Below are 19,764 nucleotides of genomic sequence, written 5' to 3' on the forward strand. Positions count from 1 at the left end.
GGCAGCAGGGGAGACCTTCCATAGAAAGGGGTGTGCACTTGTTGAGGGTGGACCCTCATGCAGACCACATCTTTAAAGAAGCAGCTCCTGGCGAGGAGCCACTGGGTACTTTGGCCATTGCTGAATCCCCAGGGCCTAGAATGTGCCCTGGGTGCCAATAACTATTTGAATGGTGGAACACAAAGCTCTTAAATTCCCACATATTTAATTTTCACTGAAATATTTCTTCTCAGCATGATATTAAACAAATCAACCTAATTGTGAGCTCTCTGCTTTAAAGCATTATACTCCCGAAAGAAATGAGCCAATGCCTGGATTGTTTCTTTCCCACGCGGTATCTTAAAGCACGGGTGAGCCATTGGACTTAAAAGCTGCCGGGTGACTCAGTGAAGCCCAGAGCACTTGCTTGACACAGGCTCATCCTGAACCTGTAACTTTATGCAAACACGCAGATTATTGATGCTTCTTGTAAACACACTGGTCTCTGAAATAGAAACTACGTGAGGTTCCTTATTAAAATATGAAGAACCAAATAGGCCAGGCAGAGTATTTCCTTCTGCTTTAGTTAAAATCACCTCTGCATGCAAAATGATTGGGTCTTGTCATGTTCCAGTCTTGCTCTCCAAGGCAGATGCTCATGCTTCTTTCTTCTGTATGCCAAGGCCATACTTCAGAGGGTCAGGAACTTCCCTAAGGGGACCTCTGCTTCTTCACACTGACCACAGCCACAGGCCTGGTGGCCTATTCAAAAGAAAGGACTAATGCCAAATTAGACCCCTGTACTGAGGTTTCCTGTCTTTCAGAGTCACTTCTAAGGGAGCCACCCGGTGGGACTTCTTGCCAGCACACCCGTAGTACCTAGTCTGGCTTCCTGTAATTATGGTTAATTACATCCCTGGCTAGCTTGCTCTGGCCTCTGATCTGACAAAGTCTCGGAGAGGGGCTTCTCTAACCTGTATTCCCAGTCAGGTGGATCAGAATCACGGGTGTTTTCGAGGGCTAAGGGACCTTGCAGATCATGGACAATGTCCCTCCCTCCTTCTCGCCCCACAGCCCTTTCCACTGTCTTCTAGGAACAAGAGACTTCCAAGCCCTGAACATGTGAGTGGCCTGTTATATGATGGATCTAGAAAGTAACACACATGATAGTCTTAAACACCAAAGTTGAAGTGGGTTTTCCTCCACTTCGCTTTTAGATTGAATTGAGACTAAAAGAACCCCCAGAATGGACTTGATACATGAAATCACGTTTTACCTTTTCTCTCCATTTGCTCTGAGTTTATTGCTCTGCAATACTACTTTATGGTTAAACTAACAAGCTGCCCCAGTGTGGATCCGACCTATCACAGCAAATTTGGCTTAAGAGTTGCCTGCCTGTGTTTGAGAAGCACGGCCAGTTTCACATCATAACGCAGGTATTAGACATGTTCATCACAACCTGTTTCTCTCTGGACCTCAGTTTTCAATCTTTAAAAAGGGCAGATAGGACTACAAGTCTCTTGTAGGGCTAGTATCCCATCAATTTTAGGTCCTCCCCTGTGGGGAATCATCAAGGAGTTGCTGAGGCTCAGGAGAACCAAGGGAGTGAACCCGCCCCGCCACGCGGGCGCGCTGTTTACACATGCGTGCATGTGTGCGAGTTTGTCCTTGTTTAACTTAGTTCTTGTGGTGTATTGGTGTCCTTTGTTTCAGGGACAGAATTAGTGATAAACAAGCAGTGGGGGGAAAAAACCAACTGATTTTGTAATGCTACGCGATAAGAGATTTTTAGATATACTTAAGTGTTGTGGGTTTTTTTTCCCTTTTGAAAAAAACAGGGATATGATTTGGGGTAAGACTTTGTCCCTTTAATCGGAGTTCCCGTTGTGGCTCAGTGGGTAACGAATCTGACTAGAAACCATAAGGTTGCAGGTTCGATCCCTGGCCCCGATCAGTACGTTAAGGATCTGGCGTTGCCATGAGCTGTGGTGTAGGTAGTAGACGTGGCTCGGATCTGGCGTTGCTGTGGCTCTGGTTTAGGCCGGCAGCACCATCTCTGATTAGACTTCTGGCCTGGGAACCTCCATGTGCCGGGAGGGTGCGGCCCTAAGAAAGACAGAAAATTAAAAACACCCCATCTTTACAGATTATTTCATGTGTTCATTCTGCAGAGGTTTTTGCATCTGCAGACATATTCTCCGGGCCAGTTCCTGGACTAAGTGCTAGGCTAATAGAGCGAATGTAGCTTCGTGTGGTTATTCATGAAAACATGTAAAAAAAATGCATTAAATAACTTAATAAGGTTGGGATCGAAAGAGGACCAGAGATAGGTGAGATCACCCATAAGATTCCAGGCAAGAATTGAGACTTTTTACTTGAAGGTTATCACCCTGAGCCCTGCTGCCCACCTCCAAACATTATGAGCCTTGCAGATACAGCCTTGAGCTGAATGCTTTTGAACTTGAAAACTTTGTTCTTTAAAGTTTATTTTTCTGTTTATCCAGTGGTTCCATTTCTTTGTTAAATACATTTTTCCTCATTTCAGTCCTTGCCCTAGAACCTCCATAGGGTTAAGATACTTGTTAAATACCTTGACTTCAAGGACAGAGTTGCTGTGAAATAGGACGTAGTCATTAGCTTTTAGTACTTTGGCTTTGCCTAAAAAGAAACATCTACCAGCCGTGTGACATTTAACACACCACAGAGCCTCTGTGTTCTGTAGCAGGTTCACATTTCTGCTTGTCTTGCCTCATTTCTTTAGTTTATATTGGTTCTGGAAGAACAGGCTGGAGGCTACACTCTTTGTGAGTTAAACTGATGGCCAGTGGCCAGTGTTGAAGGCAGTGTTAAGTGAACGCAGGATCCTGCTGGACAGGACATACACTCTTGGCTTTTTGAGTGCATAGAGGCTGGGGCCAAGGCTGGGGGACAGAGTTTTATAAAATACACCAGGGTGTTGAAAAGTTTTTGGTAAACTAGTTCATGCAGATATCAAAAATCAGTGAAAACACTGGTCCCACATCATTTTCTTCTGGGCTATCTACTTCATTTATCTACATATTTGATGTTTTCTTTAATGTTCTATGCCCTCCAACATTACTGCCTCAACAACTTTCACAAAAAATAACTTTCCAAAAGATCATTTCCAAGCTTAACTTCAGCTTAGGTAAATATAAAAATTGAGGTTTGGTCTGCAGGGGAAAGGTGAAAGCCAGGTCTAAAGGCCAGAGAGATCACCATTGATGGTTTGGGAGAATTTCCACTTGCAGAAGAGACTCATAAAAGAGATAAACATCTATGGAACAGACTAGTGTTTGTCCACAAGGGAGGTTTTGAAAAAAACATTAGAAATTAATAGAAAGGTAGCAAATCTTGGCAGTTGAGGTTACTGTGAGTGTGTGCTTGTGTTGACAGATAAACACTACCTTGTGCTGCTGACAGTAGCATCTTTATGAAGCTGAGACTGCAGTCATTAGCAAAGACAGAACCAAAAATGAGCAGCAAAAATAGGAATTACGAACAGTGTTAAGACATATCAATTTAGGAGCGGTATATTGAAATTTTAAGTCAAAAAATGAAGTTCTACATCAGGATTTATTTCCTAGATTCTGTGCACAAATAAATTTTAAAGGATATGAGATTCATTGCCTTCGTTTTGGAGGAGTGGGAAACTTAGAAACTATTTCACGTACATAAATAAAAATATTATCTTGATGATGAAATAATGAGACATACTGGTTTGTTCTAGGCACCTGCAGACAGGTGAAATAGAAATCACTTAAACTATAATTACAGATGAAATATCATGCCATATGAGTATGAACAGTATGAACACAGAATGACTCTACAATTCAGAAATGTATTTCATAAGAAGCAATTTAAGTTAATTGCAAAACAATAGATATTTTTTCTTCGATCTTAGTCTCCCAATAAAAATTATATGTTAAACTCCTCAGTCTATTTTGTGTTACCTTTAGAAAATTAGAAGTTACTTCACTTGATCTTTGGATATAGCTACCAAGTTTTTGGTGCAAGTGAGATAATTCATTTATTGCACTGTTTAGTTAACAGCTTATCAATAACTTATGCCCTGTAATTCTAATTCCTTTTATATTCTTATTTTGCAGCTTGGCTCATCCTCTTCTGTGCCTTTTACATCTATTTTTTCTCAGCTTTTTATGACTGTTGTGGTTCCTCTCATTATTGGACAGGTAAGGTCTCCAATTCTATCTGCTCTTTTTTTTTTAATAGGGCAAAGTGTGAATTCTTATGTAATATCAGGACATTTGAGAGAAAAGCTAGGCAGAGGAAGAGATGGTTAAATGAAAATCTAAGACTGTGAAATACAAGGTTTCCTCAATCACAACACTCTCATCTTTTATTTTTTAAGTTAATATCTGTTTTGCATGTAGCTATGAAGAAGGACACCTGCACAGAATCTTGATTTTTTACAATTTATCATCCCTTCTTTGTAGCTGTGGAGCTTGCTTGAAAATATCTGGCAAATCATTAGCTGATGTCATCTGTAGCTTCCAGTAAGAACTCAGCATTTGTGACCATTTGGGGAACAAGCATCTGTATTTGACTGGCTTCTTCTTAGACTCCTCCACCAACAGGGATCATATTTGTGATCCTGTAATTGATAAAAATTAACAGTTCATTCAATTAGCTCATGAAATTAGATCTTAGAAAATTTAGTTTTCTTTATCATTCTGACTGAATTAATAGAAGAAATTCTTAACTTCTTAGAATAGGTCGATAATGAGCATGTAATTCAATTATAAGCACACAGATTTAAAAACAAGATTGTTGAGTTTTAAAATCACAGGTAGCCACAGTAACAAAGCACAGAATTTAACGTACGGCTAAAATGAGTGAATCTTAGTAAAATAACATATTATGATGGCGAAGAGCACAGATGTTGGATTAAGAGCAACTAGACTCTAGTTCTTAGTTCTGCCTTTTATTTGCTCTGTGACCTTGGGCAAGTCGTTTAATCTCCCTAGCTCCTGCTTCATAATTTATCAATTGTATACTAGGACCTATCTTAAAGGGTTGTTGTGAGGGTCAGATGAAATATGGTGCATATAAAGTTGTTGTCCTCACAGAGCCTGGCATAGGTAAGTGCTCTATAGTTTCTTTATCATCATTTTCAAATTCCCTGTCAATACAGGAAGCAACTCTTTGAGGTGTTAACTATAAAAAAAAAAAATGTATGTATAGGCATGTAAAATTTACTTGCTATCTTAGCTTCTCTGGAAATCAACTCTGAGACAGAGGGTTCCATGCAGGAAGCTGCATGGGGGAGAACCTTGGGATCAACACCTGGGAGAGTGAGAGAAGTAGGCTGGAGGTGAGGGAGGGGTTGAGTCGTGGTGCAGTCCCAGCAAGGCCTTGAGCTGTCCTAAGACACAAGTGCCAGGAGATGCATGACCTTGGCCGAGTGGGCTCACTTAGCAGCAGCTCCCAGAGCGAAACTCAGCTGAGATCTTTCAGTCGGTCAACACACCCTGCAGGTGTGGGAATAAGCATGAAAAGATGGATCCGGGCACACCACAGCATCCATTGCACATGCACTATCACTATTTTCATTATTATTTTAATTTTATTCTTAGAAAAGGGACTAAATGTGAGGTGGGGGGTTAAAAGCACTCAAAGAATGTCATTTAAATACAGAATGGTTCTTAAAAACTTATCCCACAGTGCTGCTCACATAACAGGTATTCCTATTAAATCTCATGGTGCCTTCCTCTCTAACCTCTTGACCACATTTCTGAAACTCTCATTTTCCCTGGCTTTTTCTCAATTCCTGCTTAACTTTTCTGTTTAGAACATCTTTCTGCCCACCCTCCCACCCCAACTCATTGTTCACTGGACTCCTTATTCATAGCTTCTTTGAAGCACCTATCTGAAGGATGCTTCCCTTTTATTCTTCCTGTAGCCCCTCATTTGAGTCCTTTCTTGGCCTTTATCTTTTGTTTGTTTCCTAACTTTGTCTCCCCCACTGGATGGCAGACTTCATGAGTACAGGAATCACATTCATTTCGTTCATAATAAAAAAAATTAACAGGATTTATTAGCATTCACAATGCTTACAAAGTAAAAGGACTCTAAAAGCTATTGAGGTCAGATTTAAGGACACTAATTAAAAACTTAAAATAGGGAGTTCCTGTCGTGGCTTAGTGGAAACGAATCTGACTAGTAGCCATGAGGATGCAGGTTCGATCCCTGGCCTCGCTCAGTGGGTTAAGGATCCAGCGTTGCCCTGAGCTGTGGTATAGGTTGCAGATGTGGCTTGGATCCTGAGTTGCTGTGGTTGTGGTGTTAGGCTGGTGGCTACCATTCTGATTTGACCTCTAGCCTGGGATCTTCCATATGCCGCAGGTACAGCCCTAAAAAGAAAAAAAAAAAAAAACTTACAGTAAATCTCTTTCCAAATATTCAGTTTGGACCACTTCTCCCCACTTACCTGATTCATTGTATTTATCAGGAGAGACCGTCATTTGCCTGTGAGCTTCCTGGAAGTAGAGAGTCTATCGTGTCTGTTTAATGGCATACTCAGGAGTTGGGTGTGAGCTTTATAAAAATGTGGGCTGAAGAAAACAGAATTATCCTCGAGAAGCCCTGACTGCCATTTTCCCTATAGAGAGAAACCTTCTCCTTTTGTTTAAAATTCATGACCCCAAATTTGAAATGTCATTTGATGCTTCCCAGACATCATCCTCTGCTTCCTTACGGGATTATCACACCCTGCCCTCAATTTTCAGGTCCCCTTTACTCCCCCAACTCTCCCACTTGCCTGTCACCCTCGGGTCTCCCTGACTTTGCTTCTGTTTCTAAAACGTCCCAGCCTCGGTCCTGCCCTGGAACCTTTGCACTGGCTGCTCCTTCTGTTTGGAACACCTTCTCATCTGTCACCTCCACAGAGAGACTTTGCTCACCCCTCCTCCGGAGGCTACTTACTCTGTCACTAGCATTTTATCCAGTTTAAACCTCTACCTGGTATGGGTCCTTATCTGCTTCTCATTTACTTGGTTTTGCTTTTTATTTATCTCCTCAAACGTGAGCTCTGTGAGACCAGGGACCCTGTCTGCTCTTTCTCTCTCTGCTTATTGATAATTGATGGACAAACCTAACCTTTGTCCCGAGGTCTTTGAGAACCTCGTTGGAAATGCTCAGTGGACAACTGCAGAGGAGCTAGATTCCTCCTGACCAGGGAGCCCCGTTTCTTCATGGTGACCAGAGGTGCCATGTTATGAAAATAAACATTTCCATAGATTTTTATATGCATTTTTTAAATGAGATTTTTATTATTATCTTTAAAATAAACAGTGGGAACTAGAGAGGAAAAAAGACTAGGAAGGGTGAGTTGAAAATATTTTCCTTAATCGTTCAGTGATGATATAACTTTATCATCCTATTTTTTAATTTATATTTTTAAGTGTGGATTTAAAAAAAATTTATAGTTGACTTACAATGTTCTATCAATTTCCGCTATACAGCAAAGTGACCCAGTTATACATTTATATACATTCTTTTTCTCATATTATCCTCCATCTGAGAGTGGATTTTATTTTATTTCTGTTTTCTCCAGACAGTAATTTCTTTTTGGTTGAAATCATTATTGACTAGCTGTGATGTGACATGAGGTCTAGTTTGGCCTTTGCCACTGCCTGGCCATACATGTGACTTCCAGGCTCATTTGTTGCACCAGGAGTTTAATAGCTTTCAGCCTGAAGATGCTGTGAATCTATGAGATGAGTTTAGTCTTTCCATAGGTGGTTGGGAGTTGCTGTTTCCGACAATTCTAAAAAAAAATAAAATATGTGTTATTGTAATATTTCTTCTCCTTTTCCGATGAAGCCTTCAGTACATCTAAGTGCTTGTGACAAATACTTATATTATGCATTACATTTAAGAGATTGCTGAATGAATGTTAATGAAATAGAATTTTTGAAAACAGCACACTAAACCCCACTTTTCTTTCAATAAATTGATCATTTAAAAAAAAAACCATTTTATCACTAATGCATTTTCTATTCTTTCACTAGTGATATGTTTCACAGTTTGAGATTGGCTTTTCATATTAAATAATCTCCTGTTAAAGCTGAAGTTAATGTTATTAATGCTAGTAAAATTTTGCACTTATAAAATTGTATTAGATCAAAACTGTTTTCATTGCTGCGCTCAAATTGCTTTGAGAGATGAGAGGCTGTTACATTACGCAGTGGAATATATTGGCAAACAGCGCCGTGCTAGAAACATCCCCAAACTGGGACCTGAAAATAGGGATAGCCATTATTTACCACATACAGTCCCTGGTTCTAAAGCATTTTATATTGATTCAATTATTTAATCCTCACAACAATTACTATTATATCCCTTTTATAGATGAGGCACAGGAGAGTGAAGGAATTTGCCCCAAATCACAAAGTAAGAAGCTGCAAAGTGTGTACCTTGAACCCCTGTGCTCTTGTCCCTCAGGAGACAGAGGTCAGGTTCCTACTCATCCACCTGCATAGCTTTTTAACATTTTATGCAAGTGGTTTGGGCTCTCTGTGCGTTTGTTTTCAACTGTAACTGAGCCGAATAATATCTGCACGACCTGGCTCATGAGAAGGGAAGTAAATAATAGAGGGGAAGAATTTTCAAAGAGTGAAGCATATGATGGATGCTTCTTCTATCCATTTGTTATTATTGTTTATAGTTTTTAAGAAAGCATACAGATTATTTCGTAGGCACTCAATATGTCATAAAAAATTAAGAAATGTGTTGTGTAATTGCATTTGCTATTGTATCCCTGACTATACATTTCAACAGAATATTAATAAAGAAACACAACACTTTATGAAAATGTTGTATGGATTCAGTGGGCTAAAGCATAAGAATTGAAGATAACAAAAAAGAAGCAGACGCAGATACAGAGAACAAGTTAGTGGCTACCAGTGGAGGGGGGGACAAGATGGGGTGTGGGAGTGGGAGGTACAAACTATTGGGTGTAAGATAGACTCAAGGTCTATTTTACAACACAAGGAATATAGCCAGTATTTTGTAATAACTATAAATGGAAAATAACTTTTTAAAACTGTATAAAATTTTAAAAAAATTAAACACACAAAAATCTTTAAAAAATGAAACAATCTAAAGCCACCTGAAGAAAAATAACTTTTAAAATTCAGACTTAACATGAAAAATTAGCCATCACATATCCCCACTCCAAAATCAATTTATAAATGTAAAGACAAAGTAGAAAGAAAAATGCAAGAAAATACCGTGAAAAATAAAATGAAGAAAACTAAAATGATGGCTGTTACACTTCTCACTTACTTCTGCATATCAACCTTCTTCACCCAAGAGGTGTTATTTTTCCAGGGGTTCAGCTTGGAGGTTATGCAGTCTTTGACATTTGGCTCAACTTATTAGAAATACAGGGGTTCAGTTTACCTGGTGCTTAATTTAACATAAAGAAAATCAAAATGTAGAAGGTAAGACAGTCCAAAAAAAAAAAAATCTTGCATAGGAAGATTTCCTTCTCTTTCCATAGGGAAAAGCAAACAAATTAATGAGGATCTGTCCTTTAATTTTGAATGCATGAGTTTCTGTGAGCAAGTGAATAGTTAGTATAGATTCTGAAGAAAGCTACAACTGGCCACCCCACCAGAATGTGTTTTCCCACCTCATCTTGACTTTTTCCCCCCAAGAGAGACTTCTGAAGGGTTTCTATCAGGTTGTGTTGATCTGTCTCTAAGGAGGTCTTGTTTCCTATAAGGTTATTAAACATTTGTATAAGCCAAAGAGGTTTGAAGGATTTTTAAATGACATGAATTCTTGACAAGTGGAGAATGATTGTGTCAAAAGTATTAGAGAAGAGAGGTTCCTGGAGTTTACATCCAAAGAGCATATTTGAGGCATATCAACATGACTTCACTCAGTAGTTGATGAAATATTTTAACACTTTTGTAGCTACATAGTGCAAAAGCTGGTGTTTTGTGAGTTTGATTTTAGAAGCTGGAAAAGCCCTATGGAGGCAGGCAAGGTGTAAAAGCACAGACAGATATCACTGTGAGGCTGAAAACAGTGAAAGACAATCTGGTTTCCCCTAGGGTTATTATTTCACTTAGAAGTCTGTCCAGTTTCTAACTTTCTGGTTGCTTTTTTTTTTTCTTTTTTTTTTTTTTCCTTTTCTTTTTCTGCTGCGCCCGAGGCATATGGAAGTTCCCAGGCCAGGGATCAAATCCGAGACGCAGCTATGACCTGCGCCACAGCTATGGCAACGCCGGATCCTTAACCCACGGTGCCACAGCAGGAACTCCTCTAGTTGTTTTCTTTAGTAAGTATCCAGCATTTATACGCTCATGTGTTTAGAAGAAAGGCACTTTGGCTAAAAGGATGCGGGACTTGGAGCCTGTCTTTCTTGCCATTTTGAAAGAATATACTATGAGACTGAGTATTTTGTGGTGAAGAAAGGTAATTAGGTTGACTAAGTCAAATTACAGCTTATAAAGGTGATGAACGATTAGAGATTTGTCTTGGTTTTTAAAATGGCTTTGACTTTCGAGTTCCACCTCATTCATATGTATTTGTGTACTTTGTCAGAGCGGTCAGTGGTGGCCGCGAAGATGCTTTTACCTTGGAATTGGGACCATACATTCTATAACCTGTTGCAGAGAGAGGACCTCTTGTGTTTTTAACTATCGTATATTAAAAAAAAAAAAAAAAAAAAAAAACCTTGGAGGACAGTATCAATTTCAGTAACTCCATGTAATTTCCATTTATTTTATTTCCTAAAGAAGCTGAGTTGCATTACGTTGGGGCAATTACCAGCTTTGACACTACCAGAAACAATAGATTATGAAATGACCTTTGAATGACTTTTAAGTGAAGTCTCCATAGCCTTCTTTTAGGCAGCTATCCCCATGGTGACATCTGAACATGGGGCCCTCTGGGTCCCTCGGGCACCAAAATGTGTGTCCTGATACATCAGTCCGTAACTCTGTGTGACAAAACTGCGCTCCTTTCTCTATGCCTCACTACATTCTAACTTAAAGATGGAAATCAACACTAGATAAATTACTGTGGCTTGGGATCACTTCTACAAAAACAAAACAAAACATGATTTTTTTAAAATAGATCCAGCTGTCAGTTTAATTACAAGATCGACTTTAAAAAAAAATCTGTCCACTATTTAAAACCCTCTTTCTCCTCCCACACCGCTCCCAACCTTCAAGGTGCTGCACCTTGTACCCACCGGTCTGCTCTCTGCCGGGGCTCCCTGTTCCATTGCTTATTTCACTTACTGCGTCCTTGAGGCCGGAGGAAGTTGATCCAATAGCCGTTTGTCCACAGGTTCTCTGGAGAGTCATTTATTTGTTCTTGAGTATCTGTGAAGGCATATGCCCCGTTGTGAATTAGGGCTTTTTTAGTGACAGAGTAGAAGATGACAGAACCCCATCAGCCTTGTCAGACAAAGTTCCCTGACCTCATTATTGCTAATGGATCATGGTAATTCAGCCTGTTGTGAAATCTCATGTTCAATTATGCAGGATAATGAGTGACTCAAAACTTAATGTGTCTCAACTCTAGTCCTCATTATCGGGTTTGTTCAGCTTCTTTCAAAAGCCAAAAGGTTTTAAATAGAGTGGTTCACTTTTATATACAAACTTGAAGTTTGCACCAATATTCAGGCTGTCCCAATTTGATATCTCTGGTTTGACTTTAAAATAAGAGGGGACTGCCAAATATGACTTCGTATTTCACCCAGCCTTTTGGAGGAAAGTTAGGACAGGTTGATTCATTTTTAAGTGTAAATTCTGGAATTCTAAAAGCATGCAAATGGCATTTGTCTTTGGATTCACAAAAACTCCAGATAGTCAGAGTTTGAATTATTTAAACTCCCACAACACATGCACTTTTGCTTTTCAAGCATGAGTTATAATTTAATTAAAAACTTCTGGTGCATTGCTAGCATTTTAAATATTCATATGTTCCATGGATCACTTTCGATTATCTACCGTCTTGAAATTCTTGAAGATGTCAGATTTTTAAGATTCCCAAAGTTGCACTTGGAATTGTCTGTTGAGGCAAAGGGGACTGTGATAATTACACACATCCATTAGGAGCAGCAGAGGAGATAAACTTTGGGGAGGCTTAATGGGCACGTCTCAGTGACAGCTAGCAAAGAGCATTTGGCATGATTAAGGGTGGATTTGAATGCAGTTGAAAATATACTCTCATTATGGACACCAGTGGAGGTTGCACTACAAATGTTACATTCCCCAGAAGAAGCGTGGCGTGGCGGGGAGGCTTTGAAATCCTCTGTGGCCATCATCCAAATGATGCTCTTGCCTTGATGTCTTTCTGCTGTCAGAATCACTTTGGGCTGCCCCGTGCAACTCCCTCCGTCTCTGAAAGGAGGCAACCTGTTGGTCTCTGTTTCAGATTGTCCGGAGGTACATCAAGGATTGGCTTGAAAGAAGGAAACCTCCTTTTGGTGCTGTCAGCAGCAGCGTGCTCCTCATGATCATCTACACAACCTTCTGTGACACGTTCTCGAACCCAAATTTTGACCTGGATAAATTCAGCCTTATTCTCATCCTCTTCACAAGTAAGTTGGAAGGTGGGGCATCCTGGCTTTCTCCTCAGGTGCCTCAGAGCAGAGCCCTTTGTGTTCCCTGAGGTCACTGCCAATGTCAATTTGGTTGGAAAGGATGACTTTGTTCTGTATTGTGTGTATGGACTCAGGGACTTTATCACATGTATCTGTTCTTTAAAAAGATACTGGTTCTGACTTAACCCCCTTTATTTTTTATGTCTGATTTACAATAGATTATGCAGCCATAATATCTGTCATATTCAAATGTTAAGATGAGCACTTTTTCATCAATTTACCTTACTGTAACTTTAAGCTAATCTTACCCTTCACTGCAAATTAAAAGTAGGCTTTATAATCAGTGGTACTGTTACTTTATAATAGAGTAATTGGCTGCATTGGTTAAAACGTGACCACTTACATAATTTTTTCTATTAAGATATACCCAAAGTGATATTTCATTTGAAGAAGCAGCAAGCTATGAGTTGCAAGTAACTGTTAGGCTCAAAAACTCTCCTTTTGTTCTGTTTACCCTGTAATACCAAAGACAACTTTTGGTAATTGTAATATCAAAGAATCTTTGGTTGTTAAAATCAACATGAGTTATTCCAAAGTACATCACATATGCCACTGTATTGATGTAGTTCGCTATTGTTCATAGCGTAAACCAGCTCTTCCTAAATGGAACAAATTAAATCACCAAATTTTAAATCAGAGGGTTTTAGAGTTGCCCTGAGTAGCAAATATCATAGCTCTATCTGGGGATATGTTCTATAAGAACTAGTTGAGTCCCACTAGTTTAAAGGATTCTGTCAATTTAGCAATGTTTGTGTGTTTGGCTTATTCGTATGTTTGTTTTTCTGAGTTCCCATAAGTTTCAGATAAAACTAAGCATAGCCATCAGTATGCTGCAGATTCTGCTTTTACAGTGCTAATTTAGATTCATTCTTTTTTTTCTTCAGTATGCTCTATTCAGCTGAGTTTTATGCTTTTAACCTTCATCTTTTCAACAAGGTAAGTGATTTGGTACCTCTTGTTGTTAGTTTCCTAAATGATGAGTTGTGTTCTTTACTTGGTTGCTAGGCTCCTACACTCTTCCGGTCGGGCTCCTATCTCCTGACCAGTCCACCCCACTCCTGCCACCCTTAAATTGTAGAGCTGACCCAAGGATCTGCTCTCCGCCCTTGTTTTGTCACTCACATTTCTCTTCTGCTGGCTCTCAGCTTCCTGCTGGTGAAGCCTAGACCTTCCATTCCTAGGTTTCTCTGGAGCTCCAGCACTGTTTATCACTTACCATTTGAATATCTTCACCCAACTGTCTTAGCAAGACCTCAGACTCCAAATATTCCAAAATGGAATTAATCCTTTTCCCCATGACTTTCTCTTTGTCTCTTATTTTTTAATGGAAATACCATCCATGGAGTTACTCAGACTGGAATCCTTCACATTATTATTTTTTAAATGTCTCGATCCTACTTCTGTAATATTTCTTGTGCTTCCAAAGCCACTTGCCTCATTCAGGATCTCATTACCTCTTTCCCCCTAGACTAGTGCCTTGGATAGCTTTGCTATCTTCATGGCCAGTCTGAACTTTTCTTTTTTATTCTTTTCTTCTTTTTTGGCTGAGCCCATGGCATGTGGAAGTTTCCAGGCCAGGAATCGAACCTGTGCCACAACAGCAACTTAACTCGCTGCAGTGACAACACTGGATCCTTAACCCACTGTGCCACAAGGGAACTCCCAGACTAAACTTTTCTTATGCATTTCATACCACTTTCAATAACTCAAGAGTTCTGATAATGGCTCTCTTGTTCAGAGATCCTTCAGCAGCCATCTGGTGCCTGCAGAATGAGTTTCATTTGGGAGCTAAGTGAACCACTACTAGCGTTCACACTATTGAAGCTTTAGGTTGAGGTGAAATCTTTGCTGTTCCCAGAGGAACCTCAAGCATTGTCATTTCTCTCCCTTGCTTAGGCTTGCCCCGTGTCAGAATTGGTCTCCATCTCCTAGTGCATCTTTCCTGTTCTTAAAGGCTCTTAAAGTCACCTCTGAGGCAGCTTCTTCCACCAGTATTCAGCATTCAATAGGTGTTACCTAAACTTTTGATAAGACAAAGTTACCAGAGTGAACACCACAAAGAATGATTCTGATCCTGTATGAGTTTATAAACTAGAGGTATGCCCTGATAACTCTGTGTTCTCTTAGTTCTATGGTAACACAACCTGTAGTCAATTCAAAGAAGAAGCGTTCCCATCATGGCTCAGCAGTAATGAACCTGACTGTTATCCATGAGGATGCAGGTTCGATCCCTGGCCTTGCTCAGGGGCTTAAGGATCCGTCATTGCCGTGAGCTGTGGCGTAGGTTGCAGACACAGCTTGGATCCTGAGTGGCTGTGGCTGTGGTGTAGGCTGGCAACTGTAGCTCCGATTTGACCCCTAGCCTGGGAACCTCCATGTGCCATGGGTGTAGCCCTAGAAAGAAAAAAAAATTGTTTTTCAAAGAAGAAAGCACTTGCAAAGAGAGGTGGTATAGCAAGACTTCATGGAAGAGGTGGGATTTGACAAGAGTCAGAAAGAATAGCTAATTATTCAGCAAACACATGCAAAGAGGGAATTCTTGAGAGAACAGATGATAATGTAGATGTAGACACACACACACACACCTGGTTGAACAGCAAGAGTAGAGGAAAATTAAAAATAATAATAGTAACTGGAAAGGTAAGCTTCGGTCAGATCGCCAGGCTCTGCAACCGCAGGCTACAGCAATGAGTTGCCACCAGGGAAAGGGCCTGCGTTGTTCAGAGGCCTGAAATAGTGTCAGAGCGTGGATGGTTCAGGCCTCACATTAGGCACTTGGCTCTTACAGCACTTGGTGTAGCACGAGGCTAGTTGTAAACAGTCAATAAAAATGTATTGATTGGTGTAATTTGAAGCATTTCCCCAAGCTTGTGGTCATGATTTATGAAGTAAGGGTAAAGCCTGGAGCCATTAAGTCATGGAGAAAATGTGACTTAATTGGGTAAGTCTGAGAGTAGGAACTATTTTAAAGTTCTTTTTGTAAGTGGCCTTTCAGTGGCTGTTTGTTTGCTGGTCCTTGTGGCCGAAGTAATCATCCTATCCCATCAGATTAGACAGGATACAGACATTCTGTCAGGGACTGAAAAATTAGTTGAAAAGCACAGAATAGTCACTACTGAGATTCCTGAAGGAGGAGGCAGGGTGGAGGGGGTCACACTCGGATTAAAAGTGAGAATTTTCAGCATGGAGTAGGCTGGACTTTCATGGGCCTTATGGTTTGTTTTATGTATATATGTTTTTTGTTTGTTTTTTACAGCCACACCTGAGGCATATGGAAGTTCCCTGGCTCCGGGTCAAATCAGAGCTGCAGCTGCCAGCCTACACCACAGTCACAGTCACGTGCGATCTGAGCTGCATCTTGCCGCAACTCCAGATCCTTAACTCATTGAGTGAGGCCAGGGATCAAACCCGCATCCTCACAGAGACAGCATCGGGTCATTAAACTGCTGAGCCGCAGTGGGAACTACAAGCCTTGCAGTTTTGAGATGCTTCCATTCTGTCTTATTCTGCCTTCACTGAAGTTCTGTTGTGTTTTGAGCTTACTTGGCCCACTGCCAGACACGCATGTTCTTTGGTAAATAACACAGTAAGAAGCAACTATAATCATGCTCCTGGGTAGTGACTGTTGAGCCTCAAAATATTCCATTAAAATTTGGAGACGTTTCAATTAGATAAAATTTATGATTTTCACATTCTGTTTTCATACTAGAAGACCCTATAGTGCCTGAGGATTTTATTGGAGGAATGAAAAATGCCAGCAGTTACTGAACCCTGCTCTGTGCCAGGCACTGTGCTAGGGATTGTGCAAATGTTTATTTTGTGTAAGTCTGACAGAAAAAGGCTATGATACTATGCATTTTGGTGGCTATTTTGCAGATGATGACCCATGCTTAGAGTAGTTTAGGAACTTGTCTAAAATCAGATTTTAGTAGTTTAGTAACTTACCCCAAATCAGGTAGCACATAGTACACATAGAATTGAAATTCATTTCCATTCGACATTTCCTTTGTTTTGTTTTGACCGTGCCAGGGGCATGTGGAAGTTCCTGGGCCAGGGATTAAACCTTTGCCACAGCAGCAATCCAAGCCACTGCAGTGACACCGGATCCTTAACCCACTGAGCCACAAGAGAGCTCCATCACTTGACATTTCCTGAAGCATTTGCCTGCTTTTTCCTCTGTACTAAACTACTTCAATTACTTTTATTTTTATTTTTAATTTTTTTAATTTTTTTTTTCCAATGATGGTTGTTTTACAGTACTTCAATTACTTTTAAAATTCACAATACTTGTTTTGGTTGAGGAATTTGTAGAGTATTTAACTGGATTCTTTAAGTTCACAGACACACAAATTAGTCAAAGATATCAAGAGTTAGAGTTAGGACCCTCTGGTTTATACTCTATTGAGTTTCCTTTTCTTTCCCTACTTGTGGTTCCTTCCTTCTTAAAATTAGTGAAATAGGCCTGTGGTGGGTTTTGTTTTTGTTTGTTTGTTTGTTTTTGTTTTTGTTTTTTTTTACTTACCAATTCAGTAAAGCTAAAATCAATCCAGATATCAAGAGACTAAAATCTCAGCTTAGGAATCATTCTGTCTTCTTGTCACTGAACCTCTGATGGTGGAAGTTTAGCATAAACCAGGAGAGACTCAGGCTAGAAAATTCAACCTCCATGAACACTCTGCTCACCTGGTTAACGGTTCTTAGGTTTACAGACCTGACCTTACCATTGTAGTGTCTAGAGTGGGAGCCTCTTCTACTCTGACTGTTTAAAGTACATCCAAGAGTTACCATTCTGTGTTCTTATTTGTCTGTCTACAGAACAGTGTCAGGGTTGGAGTTCCCTTCGTGGCTCAGTGGAAACGAATCTGACTGGTATCTATGAGGTTGCAGGTTCGATCCTTGGCCTTGCTCAGTGGGTTGAGGATCCAGCGTTGCCGTGAGCTGTGGTGTAGGTCGCAGGCATGGCTGGGATCTGGCATTGCTGTGGCTGTGGCAGAGGCTGGCAGTTATAGCTCAGATTTGACCCCTAGCCTGGGAACCTCCATATGCAGCAGGTGTGGCTCTAAATAGACAAAACAAAAACAAAAAAAATAGAATAGTGTCAGGTTTAAACATTCCAACTGTGGAGTCAGACTTGAGTTTCAATCCTGTTTAATAACTTTATAACTTTTGTCAGTTTCCTCAGTTATAAAATGGAGATAGTTAGCGGTACCTATGTCATAGGGTCATTTGGAGTCCTCAGCCTAATAAGCACATGAAGCCCTCAACCTAATAGCTCACATATAATAAGTGCTCAAGAAATGTTAGCTACTGTAAAATAATTATTTTATCAAAGTAGTTTATATTACTTCAAAAACTAATTATGGAAGAGAGAGAATTAGCATTTCTAGCTTTGTGACACATTGTTTTTGACACTCTTCCATCACAGTTGGTAGGACTTGGGCGTTGATTCATCAAACCCGGAGTCTGCTGTCCAGAGTCACCCGAGCTTTCTGCAACTTTCAGAACCTTCCGAGTTAGAAGAAAACCATAGAAAAAGCTTAGAAAAAGAAATCAGTAGTCAGGAGCCTTTTAAAAACATATACAAGACAGTTTGGTGGGTTGATAGCTAGAGTAATAGATAACGTGGCTTGTCTCCAGAGTGATAAAACAAGAAAAAGAAAGAAAACAATATTTGCCTTAGGTGCTTCAGTCCTTATCGCTACATTTTCAATCAGATGTCTCCTTCAGCCTCCCACTATAGCCCTGGGGGGGAACGAGGGTGGGGAGGGCGGGAAGGTAAGCATTATTATTAATGCAGAGTCTACTCACCGTTGCAGAGATGGGGGCAACTGAGCCAGAGGTCTGGGTGACTTGTTTAGTGCCACACAGCTAGTGACAGACAAGGTCTCCTAACCCAGGTAAAGACAGAACACAGGTACAGAGGTTATCAAAGGAAAGTGTTCCCCATAGAAGTCTGCCCTGTAAAAACAGTGGGCTTAGACAGAGCCATCTCCGAGGACCTTTTCTGCTCCACATTCTGTAATTCCACTAGTAAAACCTTCTGACATGTTTTCCTTTGTGGGTACTGCAAAGGCAGGCAAAATAAATATTATGTGGAAAACACTGATTGAAGGTTTTGTGAGAGAATAAAAAGACCAGTTGGGAAGAAAAGGAAATAAACATCTCGAGGGAAGCCAAAGTAATCAAAAGAATTATAAAAACAAGATAAAAAGAAAATCAATATTAAAAAGAGATAAGGTAGCGTTAGAAAATAAATAGTAATGCGATTCCTTTCAAGCATGTGAACAGACACAATAGAGATGATAATCACTGACAATAATTATAGTCATTACTACTTAATATAACGTACAGGCGGCTTCGTTTTCCTGTGTGCTGTCAGGACTTTCCACCATGAAGCCACCCCTGGATGTCACTTACCAGGATAGCTGCCCTCATCCACTAAATCGTGCAGTGGTTTTTTTGCTTCTCGTCTTGTTTTTGTTTTGTGTAATGTTTTTCTCTGAAGGCAAACTTGGGAATCGACTGCCGGTCACATTCCCCAATCTGCTTATTCCACGTTTTTCTCAGTTCTGAGGTTCCCAGGCCTGGACTCTCTGTGGATGAACGGAGGGCCTCACACTTTCCAAAGAAATAAAATCTCTGACATACATCACCTCCGCTTTGTTAGTCTTTGCCGAAACATTTCTGTATTTTTCACTCACCTTGTCTTCTTTTGTGTCCAGCTCCCAGACTCTCAGACTCCAGGACACTCTCCTCTCAGGCAATCCCCGGTCCCGTCTGTGAGAGGATGAGGTGTGGGGACATGGTTTCCTCCATCGATCATTTCTGTCTGCTGCCTGGTCACCCCCTGTGTATAACCACAGTCATCTTCCATGACTCGCTTCTTCTCTTCACCCGATTTCTTGAAAACACAGCCCCTCTCGCTATGGCAAATACAGTTAAAACACCAACTCCTGGGCTCCTCCCCTGACCCTGCTGGGTGGGCCTCCTCTTCATTCCCTATTTCCAGTCATGCTTTAATGCCCCTCTTTGTCCTAGGTGGTCAAAGTTTCTAATTCCTCTTTAATTCCTCTTCTTCTCTCAAAGCAGCAATAACAACAAAAAAATAAACTTGCATT

General features: G+C 40.4%; 1 protein-coding gene and 1 long non-coding RNA gene across 5 annotated transcripts in view; one reads left to right on the forward strand and one right to left on the reverse strand.

Moving 5' to 3' along the window:
• SLC10A7 (solute carrier family 10 member 7) overlaps positions 1-19,764 on the forward strand; it is a 240,604-nt gene that overhangs the window by 187,489 nt on the left and 33,351 nt on the right. For both annotated transcript variants that reach the window (XM_021100285.1, NM_001137640.1), the window contains 3 exons: positions 4,107-4,190; positions 12,418-12,583; positions 13,531-13,582. In XM_021100285.1, coding sequence (XP_020955944.1) covers positions 4,107-4,190; positions 12,418-12,583; positions 13,531-13,582 — 302 coding nt within the window. The remainder of the gene's footprint in view (positions 1-4,106; positions 4,191-12,417; positions 12,584-13,530; positions 13,583-19,764) is intronic.
• Positions 4,331-19,647, reverse strand: LOC102167732. 3 transcript variants are annotated; one of them, XR_002346747.1, is made up of 7 exons: positions 19,348-19,647; positions 19,064-19,239; positions 18,455-18,534; positions 11,277-11,360; positions 9,307-9,429; positions 7,455-7,786; positions 4,331-4,612 (listed from the first exon to the last, which is right to left on the reverse strand). It is a non-coding gene; the product is annotated as an uncharacterized LOC102167732 (long non-coding RNA). The 3 variants fall into 3 exon arrangements; XR_002346746.1 differs by having other exon boundaries at positions 19,064-19,647; XR_304980.3 differs by lacking the exon at positions 9,307-9,429 and having other exon boundaries at positions 11,228-11,360; positions 19,064-19,647.

This window comes from Sus scrofa, chromosome 8 (assembly GCF_000003025.6).
Source record: "Sus scrofa isolate TJ Tabasco breed Duroc chromosome 8, Sscrofa11.1, whole genome shotgun sequence".
NCBI classification, from domain to species: domain Eukaryota; kingdom Metazoa; phylum Chordata; class Mammalia; order Artiodactyla; family Suidae; genus Sus; species Sus scrofa.